At 41.4% G+C, this 19,171-nt stretch overlaps 1 protein-coding gene across 1 annotated transcript in view; it reads left to right on the forward strand.

The window, feature by feature from the left end:
* The first annotated feature begins 8,861 nt into the window (after positions 1–8,861).
* Positions 8,862–19,171, forward strand: part of LOC145390876 (uncharacterized) — a 52,393-nt gene continuing 42,083 nt past the window's right edge. Inside the window, exons 1-2 of the mRNA XM_080265618.1 lie at positions 8,862–8,957; positions 11,637–11,864. Coding sequence (XP_080121744.1) covers positions 8,889–8,957; positions 11,637–11,864 — 297 coding nt within the window. The 5' untranslated portion in view covers positions 8,862–8,888. The remainder of the gene's footprint in view (positions 8,958–11,636; positions 11,865–19,171) is intronic.

The raw sequence follows: 19,171 nt of genomic DNA on the forward strand, positions 1-19,171 counted from the left end.
GGTTCGACGCCACCGACAGACGACTCACGTACTGACGCTGACCCCACAACTGACATCACCGACTTCAATGACAAGTTAAACGACTACATAGCCAATAACACCGACCAGCTTATCAACAAAGTCCAAAAGAACCTCCGGCTAAGCCGGAACATGGACCTATTTAACTCTCTCACTCAGCAGTTTCCTCTGGACCACCGTTAACTCCGACACTCCACCGACTGGGCTAATATATGGCCCGGCCTGCACTACGGGTGCAGGAAATCTAGGAAAGGAAAGGAAAAAGGAGGAAAATCAAAATGGCCGCCTCATGCCTGAAAGTGCTAAATTGGAAAGTATTTGGCCGACTTTGACCAAACTCGGTGTAAATGTAGGTCATGTGTGAACATGATTTGCATAGTATGAATGACCTTGGCCTTGATCTCAAGGTCGCAGGTCAAGATTCGTAAAAAATTCTGAGCCATACCAAAAGTCCTTCATATTAGGTCTACAATATCAAGAATATTTTCGTCTGGAATGAGGAGTTCTTTGAATATTGCTTCAGCAATTTCAGAAATCTAGTAATTATCATTATTATTATTATTATTATTGGTGTTATTGTATTAGTAGTTATTGTTGTAGTTGTAGTAGTAGTGGTAGTAGTAGTAGTGGTAGTAGTAGTTGTTGTTGTTGTTGTTGTTGGTGGTGGTGTAGTTGTAGTAGTAGTAGTAGTTGTTGTTGTTGTTGTTGGTGGTGGTGTAGTTGTAGTAGTAGTAGTAGTTGTTGTTGTTGTTGTTTCTTGACTCCAGTGTCTAGTCGAGCAGGCCTGTCAACCGCAGGTAAGTAACTGCACCAATTTGGTCGTCCCATAGCTTCCCTACTCCGCTGATGTGTGTGGGTCTTAGGCCCGTATTCTCGTCGGTTGAGGAAGCTCCCTAACATCTTTTCCTATGCAATTTACTTTATTTATTACATCTACTGTCCTCTTCTGTTTTGCATACTCGTAAATCCTTCTAATATCGCCATACTCTACATGAATAACGCACAACAGGATATCAGCCACCCATATCTGAAAACCAATAGCTGAGGAACAGGTGTTAGGGAGCTTCCTTTATGTGTGTTATGCTGTGTGGGTCTCCTCTAGAGGCTGGGTACGTGTCATATGTGAAAGAAATATTAAATCGTAAGAGTCTGGAAGAGAGAGAGAGAGAGAGAGAGAGAGAGAGAGAGAGAGAGAGAGAGAGAGAGAGAGAGAGAGAGAGAGAGGAAAAAGCAAAACAGTTTCAAGTAAAAAAATCCAGGACATAACTAGCAGCATAATTCCACCTTACAAAGAAGAGAAATTAAAGTAAGAGAAAGAAAAGAATCTAGTATAAATACAACAATATCTATCTATCTATCTATTGCTAGACGCCATAATCCTGTAAGGGGTGGCCATTTGACTTTGAGTTATTTGTTTTATAGGAAGGGGCACTAACCCTCCACCAACCCACTTATTGACACGTAGGGAGCACGTATGGTGTGGTTATATGGTTACTACCCAGCGCTATAAATGGTTTCTTGGCTTACAGGAAACCATTTGGCTCGTCACTCAATGTAAAGACACCTGTAAAGGAAAGACACCTGTAAAGGAAAGAAAAGCAATAAGAAGTGACAGGAAAGATGGAAGAAATAGGAAGAGAGGAGGGTAGGCACAGAAAAAGAATGATAAAGACTAAGGAAGAAGTAGGCAGCACTACATCAAGTGAGTGGATGATGGTATATCTTAAAAAATCTTAATTAAATCTTACAACAGCACAGAAATTAACACAAAATTGGAGAGACAGAATTCTCCACTTTGTAACCCCGACTGTAACAGATCTTCTACGTTATGTAAACTGGAATTAATCTGGGGTGGGGAAAAATGGTGATGCATGGTGCGAGTTGCTCTGAAGTTGAGTTGGACGCGCTGATCTTACGAGAGGATTGTGGTGGTGGTACTTGTGGTGGTGGTGGTGGTGGTGGTGGTGGTAGTAGTAGTAGTAGTAGTAGAAATAGTAATAATATAATAATAATAATAATAATAATAATAGTAGTAGTAGTAGTAGTAGTAGTAGTAGTAGTAGCAGCAGATGATGATGATGATGATGATAATGATGATGAAGAAATAGCGATGGTGGTGGTGGTAGTAGTAGTAGAAGTAGTAGTAGTAATGGTAGTAGTAGTAGTAGCAGTAGTAGTAGTAGCAGTAGCAGAAATAGCAATAGCAGTATCTACAACCCTAAGCTAATCAGAACGTGAACCCAGTGGACTGCAGGCTGAAATTCCCCTCCTCCTGCAGTCCACTATCGTCCTTTCTGAGGATAGTGAGGGAGTTGAGGGACGTGTGTATATCCAGGCAGCTCCACCGCCTAGTCATATCGGTGCCACCACGTGAAGGCCTCTGTCTTCACCATCATGGAAGGATAAAAGAGAAGTACAGATGTATTCAAAAGTTCTTGGTACAGAGGCTTTGTAGATGGAAGGGAAAAATGCTTAAGTAACAGGACAGTATGATTACTATTAAAATTTCTTCTCGTCTTCGTGGTGGAGAGGGAGGCCTTCACGTGGTGGCACTGATATAAATGGGTGGTGGAGCTGCCTGGTCATACAAAAGTCCCTCACTTCCCTCCCTATCCCCCAAAAGGACAATGGTGGACTGCAGGAGGAGGACAACTTCAGCCTGCAGTCCACTGGGTTTACATTTCAGATGAACTAAGATTTATTTCTACTACTAACATTATACTACTACTACTACTACTGCTATTACTACTACTACCACCGCTACTACTACTACTACTACAACAGCTACTACTATTACTACCACTACTACTACTACTACTACTACTACTACTACTAACTACTACTACTACTACTACTACTACTACCACTACTACTACTACTACTATTACTATCCACGTCTTCTCTCCTATTACAGCTAATGTCAGTCGATTTTATTTTGCTGAGAGTGAGAAAAGAAACTTGAAATTGTAACTACTGGTACCATCTCTCTCTCTCTCTCTCTCTCTCTCTCTCTCTCTCTCTCTCTCTCTCTCTCCCTTGTTTCCTTCCCTTTCTCTTTTCTTTCCTCTCTCTGTAATAGTCAATAACAATGCTTTGAATTATAATTATGAATAAAACTTTAAATAATCAAAAGCTAAGCAGTATCATTAATCACTAGGAGAATCTATGAAACCTAGAGGCTCAAGGCAAGCGAACACACACACACACACACACACACACACACACACACACACACACACACACACACACACACACACACACACACACACACACATACATATATGCTGTACATAGTTACATACACACATATACATATGCATAGATGCATACATACATACATACGCACGCACGCACACTCACACACACACACACACACACACACACACACACACACACACACACACACACACACGCACACACACACACACACACACAAACTAGCCCCCCAAAGATTTCTGTAACATTACCATAGTTAGCCCTATAATCGTTTTCTTTAACAACGCATGGTGAGGAGGCAGGGTGAGGTAGGAGAGTGAGCAGGCAGGATGAGCAGGAAGAGTGAGGCAGGCAGGGGTGAGGCAGGCAGGGGTGAGGCAGGCAGGGGTGAGCAAGCAAGGGTTAGCAGGCAGGGGTAAGGCAGGCAGGGATGAGGCAGGTAGGGTGAGGCAGGCAGGGGTGAGGCAGCAGGGTGAGGAAGCAAGGGTTAGCAGGAAGGGTGAGGCAGGCAGCGTGAGGCAGGCAGAGGTAAGGCAGGCAGGGTGAGCAGGCAGGGTGAGGCAGGCAGAAGTAGTAGGCAGGGTGCGGCAGGCAGGGATGAGACAGACAGGGTGAGGCAGGCAGGGGTGAGGCAGGCAGAGGTGAGGCAACAAGGGTGAGGCAGTGAGAGAGGACAACACACATACCTTTCAAGTAGCTTAGAAATCTCTTTCTCTCTCTCTCTCTCTCTCTCAGCTTTTCGTATTTTGGTTCTACTTTTTATTTTTTGAAGAGTGAGTGAGAGAGAGAGAGAGAGAGAGAGAGAGAGAGAGAGAGAGAGAGAGACGGACATAAGACAAAGGAAAGACGATAAGGAGTAATGAAATTAAAGTTTATTAACAGATAACAAAGATGATAAATATTTGAGAGAAAAAATAGATAAAAAAGACAATAAATAAAGGAATAAAAATGAGAAATAAATAAATAACTAAATAAAATAACTAAATAAAATAACTAAATAAAATAAGTAAAATAAAATAATGAAATAGAATAAAATAAGAAATAAAAAAGTAAAAAAATTAAATAAAATGAAATAAACTAAAAATAACAAATAAACGAAAATAGAAAAGAATTAAATAAAACAAAGTAAATAAAATAAGTAAAAAAAAAAAAAAAAAGGAAACGAAGGAGCGGAGATAGAAGAGAGTTGATTGAATAAAAGAAATATACAAAAGAAAAAGAATTTAAAATAGGGAGGGAAGGGAGAGGAAGGAGGGATCAAAGAAGGGAAGGAAGTAAATAGAAGAACAAGAAGAATGAGGAGGAGGAGGAGGAGAGGAAGAAGAGGAATAATAATAATATTAATAATAATAATAATAATAATAATGATAATAATACTGTAATAATAATATGAAGAAGAAGAAGAAGAAGAATGAAAAAGGGAATAAAGGAAGAACGAAGATATAAAAGGGAAAGAAGAAGAGGAGGAAGGAGAGGAAGAGGAGGAGGAGAAGGAGGAGGATAAAAAAGAGGGAAGGAAGAGGGATAATAGGAGGCGGAGGTGAAGAAAAAAAAAAGAATAAGAAGCGGAGGTGGAGGAGGAAGAGAAGGAGGAGGAGGAGGAAGAGGAGGAGAAGAAGGAGAAGAAGAAGGAGGAGGAGGAGGAGGAGGAGGAGAAGGAGGAGGAGGATGGGTAATTAAGGCGACCTGGATTGATCTTAATTGTATCTCAAGGAACAGGTGAAGGAGGGAGGAGGAAGGGAGGGAGGGAAGGTAGGAAGGAAGGAAGGAAGGAAGGAATGAAGGAACGAACTAACGAAGGAGGAGGTGCAAGTAAGTAAAAAGGAAAGATTGGTAAGGAAGGAAAGAAGGAGGAAGAGGTATTGGGAAGTAAGGTAGGAAGAGGTTGGGAAGGAAGGAAAGAAGGAAGGAAGGAAACAGGAGGAAGAATAAGATGGGAAGGAAGGAAGGAGGAGGAAGAACGGGATGGGAAGGAGGGAAGAAGGAAAGGAAGGACGTGCACAGTACAAAGGAGTAACAAAGGAAAACAAACAATAACAGACCAACAATTTTTCTTATGACAAGGGGGAATATAACTAAGGAATCTATTAAATAAGTTAAAGACAAGGATAGTAAAGTGAGAAGAGAAGAAGGAGGCAGGAAGGCAGTGAAGAAAGAAAACACAGGCATAGAGGAAGCAGAAATTCTTTAATGTGTGTAACAAGGCAGTCCATGAGATTTTTAAAAGTTACACAAATATCTATACTCCTTTTGGATTTATTTGGCGAATTTTGGCCACTCTCATAACGTCAAAATTAAGTCCTAGTTGCATGATATTTGATGAGGCTCAATTATGGGCTAGAAATGCGTCTCCTTGGTTATTATCAAAATTTATCTTCCAAACCGACCTCACTTGTCCATGAACTGAGCTATAAGGCGCCAAGGATCATCGCCATATTACTATATATATATATATATATATATATATATATATATATATATATATATATATTGTATATATATATATATATATATATATATATATATATATATATATATATATATATATATATATATATATATATAAACAATGTGAGTGAAGGATACTAAAAAGGTGGGCTCTCTCTCACCCACAGCTCCCTCCGGTTCATTCTTGGCAAAAAAAAAATAGATGAATAGATAGATGGATAGATAGATAGACAGATAGATAAATAGATAGATAGATATGATCGCTGGAAACACAATATGGAAATTTTTACTAGGAAAAGGGATGGAAACAATTATTATTCAGTTTGTCCTCTTCCTTATCTCTATTTGCTTATTCATTTCTCTCTCTCTCTCTCTCTCTCCATTCGCCATTCCCTTCTCTTTTTCCATTTCTGTTTTCCAGTTTCTTCTTCCCACTCCCATTTCGCTTCTCTTCCTGTGTATTTTCTTCCCACTCTCTCTCTCTCTCTCTCTCTCTCTCCTTTTCCGTTTCTCCCACTTTTCATTTTTCTTCTCCCATTTCGCTTCTCTCCTGTGAGTTTCCTTGCCATTCTCTCTCTCTCTCTCTCTCTCCCTCAATTCCCCCTCCTTCCATTCCTATTCACTCCATCTCCATTTTTCCCACCAACAACAGGCAGGATGGTGTGCGTCGGAGGCTATCCTGGGTTTAGAACACAGGTGCGTCCCGCGTGGAAAAGTCCGTCCTGGGGGAAAAATAGAGCCTTTAGCCTCCCTCATCCCTCTTGCCTAACTGGCCTTTGAGTGGGATTAAGACAGGACGGAGTGGATGAGAGAGAGAGAGAGAGAGAGAGAGAGAGAGAGAGAGAGAGAGAGAGAGAGAGAGAGAGAGAGAGAGAGGAAAGAAAATCAGGAGGGAGAAAGGACGAGGGTGGGGGTGTGAGAGAGCGTTTTAAAATGTGGAGAGAGAGAGAGAGAGAGAGAGAGAGAGAGAGAGAGAGAGAGAGCAGGAAAAAAGAAAATCAGAGGAGGGAGAAAGGAAAAGGATGAGTGTGGGAGACGTGTAAAAATGTGTCTGTAGGAAGAAAAGAAAACGGAATAACTGATAAAAAACTATAAAACAATAGACCCAACTAAAACTTAATATTTAATTGTATTTGGACGTGGAATTTTTAAGATATGAGGAAGAGAGAAGGAAAATTAAACACATGATAAAGAAAAGACATTCTCGTCGGTTTTGGAAGCTCCCTAACACCTTTTCCTTAGCAATTTATTTTTGGATATCGATGATTAATATCCTTTTGTGCGATATTTATGCAGAGTATGGCGAAGTTTGGATCTATGTAGCAATGAAGAGGACAGTAAGGCGTAATTAAAAAAGAAATCGCTTAGGAGAAGGTGTTAGGGAGCTTCATTAACCAACCAAAATACGGGCCTTGGAAAAAAGTCATAGAACATGGTCTCAGGGATAAGGGGCATAATAGAGGCTGCTAGAGATCGAGCAGTGTGGGAAGCCGCCATTAGGTGACCAAGGCCGACACATAAAAGTTCTGACCCGCTCCCGCCCTCGTCCAGTAGGGCCGCTTTCCCTGTTCATCTTAAAATATCCTAAAATTACTATCCCTCCATCATCAATGCTGAAATGTAACAATTGATTAACACTAGAACATGGTGCTAGTCACGAAGAAGAGCTGTGAAGATGACATACAGCCTTAGTATTGTCTTTTTCCTGCCACTGAGCTGGGTGAAATAAGTTGCAAAAAGAAGAATATCTGGGCCAAGTTAAAATGAATGATCTATAGAAGGAGTATGGCAAAACTTCCTCTCACACCCACCCGCACCAGCAAACATTTAGTGTGGACGGGCCTTTATATTAAGAGATTTCGTTTATCTGAAATCTCTCTCTCTCTCTCTCTCTCTTCTCTGTTTGACCTTTCTACTGTATCCTATAAGCCCCAAACCTGACATTTTCTTTTCTTTCTCTGTTCTTTTCCCGTTTCCTACTTTCTTTTCCTTTCTCTCTCCTTTTTTTTTTTTTTTTAGATGGACTATATAGAGAGACAAAGATATAGATGTGGATGGGTAGACAGACAGATAGATAGATGGGCTAAGAAAGAGAGAGAGAGAGAGAGAGAGAGAGAGAGAGAGAGAGAGAGAGAGAGATGGGGGATTAAACGATGACATAACGTTTATTTGACTATGGAACGTATGTTCAGTGTAATCCCAATCCCTCCCTCCCCCTCCTCTCTCTCTCTCTCTCTCTCTCTCTCTGTCCAATTTCCCCTTTTTCAATCCATTTTTTTTTCCTTTTTTCCCTCCCGCTTCGATTCCTTCATTGAATTTCCTAGTTTTTTATTATTTTTTGTTTCCATGTAAGGTATTATCTGTTGAAAAAGTAAAAATAAAAAATAAGAGGCACGCTCGTTGACCATGCAACCTGCGTCGAGCCATGAAATCGGCAATGTGGGAAGAAATGGACGTGGTGAATGATGGGATGGACAGGATGGGCTGGGATAGGAAATTGTGCCCTGTGAAATGGTGTTCTGGACTGATATTTTGAGTACGATGAAGGTTTACCTGAAAATACTCCCCAGGAAAGTACTGGGGGCTGTAGAAGAGGCGTAGAAAATAAAGAAATGGGTGGGATGGGCTGGTATTGTGATGGGGGTGGGGAGGGGCCATGATGGTTGATGATTTGTGTACATAGAAGGTTTATTTCAAAGTATCAGTCGGCAACAAGAACAAGATAAGCTTGCTTTGCTCTCATACGTCTTACAACGTAGGCAAAAAGTCTGAGCTATTGTAGCAATGTTATATATAATATGAAAATGATATGTGATTTCAAGAAATCTCTCTCTCTCTCTCTCTCTCTCTCTCTCTCTCTCTCTCTCTCTGTGGATTGGAATGTTGTAGAATGCGCCTTATAAATTATCACCGGGAATTAAAAAGTTTTCCTCTCGTAAATGAATAATAACTAAAACGATTCTGCTTCTTCTCTGCGGCAAATCATATTAAAACCTAATTGTACTGAAGAACTAGGTGCCGTTGTCAAATGCGCCTTGTTTATACCTTTAGTTCTGGCGGCGGCCGACAGGTGGAGCTCGTGAGGTTGTTGTCAAAGTTTAAATCTACTGTTTACGTCTGATGCGCTATTTAATGCTCTTTAACTCCACCGAGAAGTGTAAATATACATGTGTTTCCACTTTCAGCAGCATCAATAACATGCCACAATGAGCCACATAGAGGAGTGCACCAAGACCAAATCCGTGTTGAAGGTTCTGGGACCAATAGCGAACCAGGTGAGGGAAAAGTTGTTTAGTGACTACTCCGTGTTTGGTATTAATTATGCGCTTAGTTATCATGGTGTTTGGCAATTCTGGGCTTTTAAACACCCAGCGCAACAGCAGGTTAAAGGACAGTTATAGTAAAATGCTGAATTGGTTATATGATAAATTAGTGGCTGAATATACAGTACAGTATATATCACAACCAGATTATAACCAATTAAAGTTGGAAGTAGTCCTGAATTTTTAATCAATTCAGTAGTGTGCTTACCCCACTCACTGTGAAAAGTCTCCCTTGAGATGAATGGTAGTCATTGGTCTGATAGCTAAAATAAAAGAAGGGCAAACTAGGAAAGCTCATATTCACAGATGTTGAAATGTTTGGTCAATTTTTACATGTTGCCTTTATCCGAATTTTTCATCCAACCTGAGTGTTTCCTGTTGTTTTGGTGTGATTCGATCGATTTTGACCTTTGTTTCTATCACAAGTTGCTAGTTTTTGTTGAACGCCACTAGCGACTTCCAGTGGAAAGGACCAGTCCAAGTCAACAAAAATCACACCAAAAACAACAGAAAACACTCAGGTTGGATGCCTGTTATCACCTGAAACATATTTTTTTGCAGTTCTTCCCCCTCCCTCCAAGAATACTGGGGGACCTGTGGGAAACCGGGGTGTTGGGTGGGGAAAAAACGCAAAAGTGAGTGATTTCTTACTGGAACTGATATCAAAATCAAACGAAAAACACTAAAATCCTTCAGAAAAAAATAATTTTAAGCTTCTTAGGGAGTTCGTGTTTCCTAACTGGGGGGCTTTGCCCCCCCAGACCCCCCAACCCTGGCCGTGCTTCCTAACTGGGGGGCTTTGCCCTCCAGACCCCCCATGACATTAACCAAACCTCATCTAACCTAACCTAACCGGGTGTAAATAAGAAATAATGCATTTACCTAGCAGTTTACAGTTCCTCGTCTGCATCTGAAGAGTCGTCTGTAACTGTAACGGCAACTGGTGACGGGCGGCAGTGCGACACTTTCTGATCCTCACGTAAAATGAGACTTTTGCCTTGATTTGGGTACTTTGTTCCTGTTGAAGGTAAAACACCATGTGATCACACAAAGACAACAGTTTTATCTTCTTGCTGGTAGAACTGTGAAATAGCAGTGAAGTAATAAATTTTGAAGGCTTCCCAGTCTATGGTTGGAGATGAACCGACTTTCAAATCTTGCGAGCCCTAGCATGGGGCATTTGAAATTCTGCTTTGTGATTGGCTGATTCATGTGCCACGCATGCGCTTTATCCACCCACGCGCATAACAGTAAACACGCACCAACGAACACACACAATTGTCTGACCACGGCAGGGAAAATCTCTCTCTCCCATAGAAAATAATAAATGTAATAAATTGCATAACTCATCAACGGTTGAATTAAGATGGAAGTGTCATAGAAGAAAAAATGCATAGAATTGCGTAAAGTATAAGGTGAGTTAGCCAATTTTGTTGTCAGTGAGTTGGGTGTAAGTACGAAATAATACCACCTATCTGTGATTGTGATTGGTGGAAGTAAATCGCGTGTAACTCGTTTATTATCAAATTGTGAGAGAAATGCCATAGAAGAAAGGATTCTTAGAATGACCAATTCTACTAGAAAATGTTAACGAAAAGTCGAAAATCGGATGAGGGCAACGTGTAAAATTTGACCAAAATTTTATAGCTGGGATTATGTTATTGCGTAATCTCCCAGACTGTTTGGCTGGCAGACCCATCAATTGCAGGCATGCAATTACTCCTACAGGGCTGTTAAGTGCAGTGAACTGATGTTCCCTGCAGTGGATAGCACCTTGGCAGAACAAGGTGTGGGAAAATGTGGAGCTTAGGTTCCTGGATGGACTCCATATTTGAGTCTGTGTTTAGTTAGCAGGGGCACCATAGTAGGCTCCATGTCATCCTGTTATTTGGTGGTGTGGTGATCACCCAGCATTATATTTTAATGGTTTCCTGGATTTCAGGAAACCATTGGGATTATCATTCATTGTAGAATCACTTTGAAATGAAAAGAAGATTAATGAAAGTAACAAGGAGGATGGAAGAAGTAGAAAGAGAGGAGGGCAGACTCAGAAAAAAATGATAAAGGTGACAGAAGAAGTTAAGTACAATAGCAAGTGAGTGGATGATGGTTGCCACTGCCTACCACCAGCAAGGATTCAGTAAATTCATCATAGAATAGCAAATTAATTTATAGAGTAATACCCAAATCCATCAGAAAAAACTATTGTGATCCTGGAGTGAGGACCAAAGAATGTTTCTTTTGTGGTTAGGGTATTTCTGATTTGTTGCTGCTTCCTTTTTTCTTTTTTCTTATACCCGGTAACTGTTTTGTTCATATTCCTGAATATATGTTTCTATTTCTTTCATCCCTTTTCTGTAGTTCGTCCTTTCTGCTTGTTCCTGATTATTCATATCTCCATTTTCTTTTTCTTTAGCTATTCTCTTTTGCTTATTAACCATCCACAACTTCCCATTTTCTTATTCTTTAACTATTTCCTTTTGCTGATTTCCAATTCATAGCTCGTTTTTATTTTAGTTTTCATTTATAACAGCTCCAGCATACGTCAGTACTTTGGCCTTGATCACCTAATAACGTCTGTCCGTGCAGCTTTATCTCTAGCAGTCTCTCATTTCATTTTTTCCCTTTCAGGTGGTTGAACTGAGAGGGCGTCAAGGAGTAGAGTGTGATGCTTCAACAATACTCAAACTCCTCAAGCTGTGCAACACACTGAGGGAGTATTGCCTGCTTCTTCCTGCCCGGTTGGCTGAACATGCGAAGATCCTTGGTGATGAGAACCTGGGAGCAGCGGCGAAACGGGGTGAACGAAGACTGGGGAGGGTGGCAGATGCCCTCACTGATGCTACTCGAGATTTGTATGTGAGTAGTACCATAGTACAGTACACAACTTAGTACCATACTGAATACACTTAGTCCTTGTAAATCGCGGCAATTTGGGTCTGGACCACTGCTGTGATTTACGAATTCCGTGATTTTCGAATAATAACTCTTATGTGGAAAGTTAATTTGGGTCTGGACTTTGGCCAACCCGCCCCCACATCACCCTACCGACACCTATCTAGGCCCTATCAAACACACACATACAAATTCAGGAATATTCAGTGCATGTATTAAATAGAAATAAGCCATGTTCAGGTATCTCACCTTAATCCTATGACGAAATTGCTTAAGTGAATGGAGTGGGGTGGTGTTGGGAAGAACTTAGAACCTCTCAGCACTTGTTCTTCCCAAACTCTTTCACCAGCACTTGTTCTTCCCAAACTCTTTCACCAGCTTTGAAAACTTCTCTTCCCTCTCAACATGATGAATGAGCTCCAAACGTTGACTGTACAACAGCTGCAGCAGCTTCCTGACGCCATACTGCTTAGAGCGCTTCATTGGGGGGTCGGGAGGGGCCATGGCAGGTAGGAGGCGGGGGAAAGTTGCACAAAAAAGTCAGGTAACTCTTGTACTCCACGGTGACGGTCTGTAGTGTGTGGACTGGTGGGACAACAACAACAACAACATGGCGGCATTAGTACCCGGTATGCACATATGCCACCAGGGACGCACGCTGATTGGTTGTTGGGTCGTTATTTTCAGTTTGAATGCCGCGGTTTACGGTTCTCCTTGGAAAAGGCCCACTTGGGTGCCTAGATCCGCGATTTTCATGACTTATCAGTGATTTAAGGTTGCCGGCAGTCTGACGGCCACCTAGCTGTGATTTATGAACACGCGATTTACGAGGATTGAGTGTAATTGCTTTACCTTCACCTGACCAAATTTTTGTCCTTTTGCAGCTTAATTCATGCAGCTGAGTGGCAGAAAAAGACAATATTACAGCTCTGCCTCCTTTCCATAACACTTCTTCATTACTGCAATCATATTCTAATGTCTGTGTATTCTAACAAAGTATTAAACATGGAGAGGTGGCAATTTTACCCCAAGTTAGTGTAGGATGGGCATTTTAGGTGTCTGTTGAAGTCCTAGGTTCAGGAATTTGAACCTGGTGGACAGCAGGCTAAAGTTACCCTTCCTCTGCAATACTCCATCCTTTTTTGGGGGAATAGAAAGGGAGTTGAGGTACATCTGCATACCTGGGCAGTAGAGTCATCAGATTATGTTGGTGTGACTATGTAAAGGTGTCCCTCTCCAGCACCTGTATATGGGTAAAGGAAGGATATAAGTGAATATTATTGCTGTTACTTCATCCTTTATTTTTTCAAACAGAAGCCTAAAGGACATGATGCAAAGCTACCAGGTACTCAACCATTACAGATGACAAAAAGCCACTAGGGCCAAGCCAGGTGATGGATGCTCTGAATGATGCTAACTGAGATATTTCTGTGAATACCATAAACTACAGACCTAGAGAACAAGGCCCTAAAAAGAGTCACAAGCTGCACAGCTACTACACCTACAGACCACCTGCACCAAGAAACCAAAGTCTTCAAAGTTAAGGATCATCTAGACATGAGAGGCACACAAATTCTTGCCACAGCCTCCACAGACCCACACCATCCACTGCAGTACATGGCAGCACATCGACACACACCAAGGAACATCAAAACAACACCCAGTACATAGTATTATACACAAATAGTGTCATCTCTACCCTCTTGCCTGCCTCAAACCAGTTTCCAGAAGCATATCCATTCTCATATCAGTTGCCGCTCCATTAAGTCTCTCAAAGACAACACACAGCTGCATGCACGGCTCCCTGATATCCACATTTCTGAATCCTACCTCCCTTGTGAGGACAGGGTCCACCTGGCCAGGCTGAGATGTGGGCATCATCCAACCCTCTTGAGTTATCAGAAGAGGCTAGATGACTCCATTGCTGATGCCTGTCCAGGATGCAACACAGCACCCCATACTATTAAGCTAATTGTGGAAGACTGCATTGCACACAATCACTGATGCCAACAACACAATTTACGCTCCTTGAGAGCTCTATGGAAAGCCTGGTCTTGGCCGCGGCCTTCCTTAGGGACTCAAGGCTGTTCGGTCAGACTGTCTAGGGAACAGCTACTACTACTACAAAGTAAGGAATGTAGCATAACATGCAGGTAATTATAATGACATAATGGTACTAGACCATGGCATTTATAAATGATGTGTGGTCTTACATAGCCACTTAACGATGTTCATGTGAGAAGGGTAAGGGAGGAATGGAAAGCTGTTTGTTATCAATACCATTTTGATTCAGTCTGGAACTAAAATATGGGATTTGAAAAGTTCAAAAATGGGAATGGGAATAGATCTAAGGAAGGAAATGAAAACTTTGGAAGAGTAGCATACCTGGTACTGGGACAAAATGGAGAGAGAGAGCTTGAAAGTATCATTGTAACCTTTATTTTCTACTAGTATACAATTCATGGGGTGAGAAAGGTCAAGATATAAGAATAAGAGAGTTAGGGAAGGAAATGGAAACTTTAGGAATATCAGGACAGAATGGAGGGAGGAATGGAGCGTTTGTCAACATCCTAACTGTATTTCTAACCAAAATATGGGGTGGGAGGAATTCAGAAATAGGAACAGATGGGGTAAGGAAGCAAGTGAAAGCTTGTGACACAGTGAAAAGAAATTCATTATTTGAGCTGACAGAATGAATGTTAGAGAGAGTGGCTGATGAACTGAGTAATGCTGTAATGGATCTGTATGTGAATGAGTAAGGGTAGGAAACGGAAGAATGGTGAACCAGTGAAGAAAATAAAAACTGGAAGGATATTTTTTTTTATCTGAAAGCAGATATTAGCTAGATGTTTTGACAGTTGAATGAGAGATGAGGGACTTTTAGATACTCTGACTGATGCCTCTAACGATCTTTATACGACCAAGGGTTAGGACAGGTTGAGGTAGAGGCACTTTGAGACCTGGGTGCAAAGGAACATTACTAGTCCCTAATCCTTAAGTTTCACAGGCACAGTAAGCCCTCCATCCCATCCCATATCCATCCACTCTCCTGTCTTTCTTCTCCCATCCATATCAGTCATATGACATGTTTTAAAGTGGGGGTGGGGAACCTTTCTGCTATATTAAGGGCCATTAGGATATTTTTAACATCATTCGAGGGCAATACAAAATTATCAACTGAAAATCAACTATAGTCCAGCATATATATATATATATATATATATATATATATATATATATATATATATATATACAGTAAAACCTCTACAATTCGTCATCCTTCAAGTCGGAAACCTCTGCAACTCGGGAAGGCTCCAAAATATTCATTTAAAAAATCTATCTCTATCTATCTATCTATTGCCACAAACAAATCACCTCCACGTCGCCCTGTCCCCTGCCATTTAACTGCCCTGCTCCCAACTCACACCCCCCTCTCTCATATACCTCTCCACCCCATCCCTCCATCTCATCCTCGGCCTCCCCCTCCCTCTTCCCCCCTCCACCTCACTCACATACACTCTCTTCATCAGCCTCTCACCCTCCATCCTCTCCACATGGCCAAACCACCTCAGTGTGTTCCTGATAACGCGTCCTATCACATCCACATTCACACCACAACGCTCCTTTATATCCTCATTCGTCAGCCTGTCTCTCCATGTGACGCCACAGGCTCCTCTTAAATAACTCATTTCCACTGCTCTCACTCTTGACTTGTGTCCTTCCAACAACGTCCAAGCTTCACTTCCATACGTTAGAGTTGGTATCACAATACTGTCATGTAGTAACTTTTTCACCTCCATACTCACTTCCCTGTTTCTTATCACTGCTTTCAAAGAACCAGCAACCTTTCTTCCCTGCTGTACCCTTTCAAGCACTTCACCCTCCAAACCTCCATCCTTACTCATCACACTACCCAAGTACTTAAACGTACTCACATTTTCCAATTCTTCACCATCCAACCTTGCTGTACATTCACTGACTTCACCTCTCTCAAAGACCATCACTTTACTCTTCCCTACTTTCACCTTTAGATTCCGTTTCTTACACACACTCCCAAACTCATCCACCAAGCCTTGCAGCTCCCCTTCGTCTTCACTCAACAACACAGTATCATCTGCAAACAACAGTACAGGAGTTTCCAAACACTATCCTCTCTCACCAGGGCCACTCCAACATCCACTACCCTACCTTGTACCTCTTTTATTAACCCATCCATGTACAGATTGAACAACCATGGAGACATGACACATCCCTGTTTCAACCCAACTTTCAAAGAGAAAAATTCACTTAGTTCACCATCCACATGCACTGCAGCCTTAGCACCATCATACATACTCTTCACAGCATTCAACAACTTCCCATCTACTCCATATATTCTTAATACTTTTCCACAATCCTTGTCTATCCATCCTGTCATATGCTTTCTCCAAATCCATGAAAGCCGCATACAACTTCTTTCCCTTCTCTAGAAACTTCTCCACTAAAGATCTAAGAATGTATATCTGATCTACACAACCTCTTCCCTAAAGCCTCCCTGTTCTTCTCCAACTAATTCCTCTGTTCTTTCTCTAACTCTGTCAATAAGTATCCAACCATACACTTTTCCTATTCTGCTAAGAAGACAAATGCCCCTATGATTACCACACACTTCTTTTTCCCCTTTTCCTTTGTACAAGGGAATAATTATACCTGACTTCCAATCCTTCGGGACTCTACCTTCCTCCCAGGCCAATCTGCACATCTTCCACATCCATTCTATTACTATCTCTCCCCCATGCTTCAACATTTCACCACACACTCCATCAATTCCTGGGGCTTTCCCCAATTTAGCTTTCTTCATTGCTTCCACAACTTCTATCCTACAGATTTCTTCCTGTTTTCTCACCTCCCTTCTTCTCCCAGCCATTCCCCAGCCACTTATACTCACATTACTTCCATCCTCTATGTTCAACAATTCCTTAAAGTGTTCTCTCCATCTGCTCACTTTTTCTTCCTTCTCCACTAGTAATCTACCATTTTTATCTTTCACTCCTCTGCTAACCTCACTTCCACCCTGTCTTACTCTTTTCACCTCTTTCCAGAACATTTTCCTACAGTCCCTCCACTTTACACTCAAATTCCTTCCAAATTCCTCATCCACTCTCTTCTTACTCTCTCTTACTAATATTTTCACCTCTCTCTTTCTTTCTACATATAACTCTCTCTTCCGCCTCTCAACTTCTTCCACGCCCCATTTCTCATCCATTCATTGTATGCTTTCTTCTTCTGTGCCACAGCCTGTCTCACCTCTTCAGTCCACCACGTTGTTCCTTGCACCCCCCTCCGTCTTCTCTTCCTCCCACACACCACATCTCATGCTGCACATATTTCTTCTGTAAATAACCTGCACACACCTTCCACGTCCACCATCTGCTCCAATTCATATTTGCCCAATTGTTCCTCCACTTCTCTCTTATACTCTGCCTTTTTCTCATCCTCTTGTAACCTTTCAACTCTCCTTGCAACTACTTCTTCCTCTCGTCATTCCCTTCTTCTATTCCTCCATCTTACTTGGATCCTAATTCTGGCCACCACCAAGTAATGGTCAAAAAGCCCACTCCTCCAACCTCTATAAGCTCTTGCATCCATTACACATCTTCGCATCCTTTCATCCACACACAATCAGTCATTGCCTTCCTTTCATTCAGTTCACCACCCACCCTTCTCATCACTTGCCATGTGTACCTGTGGATCATTTTATGCCTGAAGAGGGTATTGGCTATTACTAACCCCCTCCCAGCACAAATGTCCACTAACACACTGCCATTCTCATCTATCTCAGCAGGCACACCCCACTCACCAACTATTCCATCCACCTTCACATTCCCTACATTACCATTCATATCACCAATCAAAAACACTCTCTCATTCCTTCCAAACTTTTGCATGCACACTTCCACATTTGTCCAGAACTCTTCTCTCACTCTGCTAGCCCGATCTTGCGTTGGTGCATACGCACACACAATCGCCCACATTTGTATTCCAACTTTCAACTTTACCCACACAATCCTTGACCCAACAGATCCATACTGTCTTATGCTCTTCTTCCGTCTTTTACTCACAAATATACATACTCCTTCCTTTGCCCTCTCATTCTCACCTACTCCTGCACATATACCCCATCCATACTCCCATTCTCTCACACTTTCTCCTCTCCATTTGTTTCAGTTATTCCACATACATCCACTTTCGAACCCTCAAGCACCTGGACACAGTGGCGGCGCCAAGGGGGGGCTTGGGGGGCTGAAGCCCCCCCAATAATGAGCCAAGCCCCCCCATCAGCCCCCCCAATATTGCCAGATTCCAAAGGCGTGCTTAGGCAGGACGTCCCTTATTTGAACTTTCAATTTTGTATTACTATTTACAAATAATACACAAAAGTTGACGAAACGAAGTGTTATAAGTTTAGGAAAAGATTCAAGACAATAGATTAAATCGTGATTATTATTTTTAGCTGTTAGCATTTAGCAAATTCTGAATGATAGTAATTTCACGGAAATTACGGAAAATTTATCAGTTGACTCAACTTCTAAGGAAAACTTCCAGCCTAGTTCTAATACTAAGGGTAACTTATGTTATGATATATTCTGTGAAATTCTTGTAATTCAGATGGTTAGTTTACATATCCTATAATGAAAATGATAAGTGAAAGTAAAATACAGCATTATTTTATTAAACTACATTAGCCATTCTTTTAGTGTATTACGACTGTACGATTATTATCTCGTCTTCAGAAATATAATTGAATGTCGATTATGTCATAATTCGAGGCAGGAAGTTAATAAATTTGAATATATATTTGATTAAAATGAAGTAAAGGATTCACACTGCTATAGGGCCTACATGGTCCTAGGCTCCTAGCCTAGCCCAGCATTCACGAATCGAGTGCACGATGAGCCATTCCTGTTCAATTCCTGTCAGCTACCAGACCAGTCTACCACGCGACGCGGTTGTGTGTAGATCTCCGAGTCTGTTGGCTGTTAATTGCTTAGTGCAGTAGACACTGAATTACTGAGCAGCTGAGCTTATTAGTTGTGGTTTTCGTCTTGCACTGATTTACAGGTATGGTGTAAGTTGATTTTTTTTGTACTTAAAAATGTATATAGGCTACTATAAGATTATAAGAAGCTGTGGAAGGAAGAATAAAATAGTGTGAAAATATCTGGTCTGTTGTAATGCTAATATGCAGTTTTATGCTTCTGTGATCTGTGTGCTTGTTTATGCTGTTTTCC

Source organism: Coenobita brevimanus, chromosome 2 (assembly GCF_032717465.1).
Source record: "Coenobita brevimanus isolate Jiangsu-jjx chromosome 2, ASM3271746v2, whole genome shotgun sequence".
Lineage (NCBI taxonomy): Eukaryota > Metazoa > Arthropoda > Malacostraca > Decapoda > Coenobitidae > Coenobita > Coenobita brevimanus.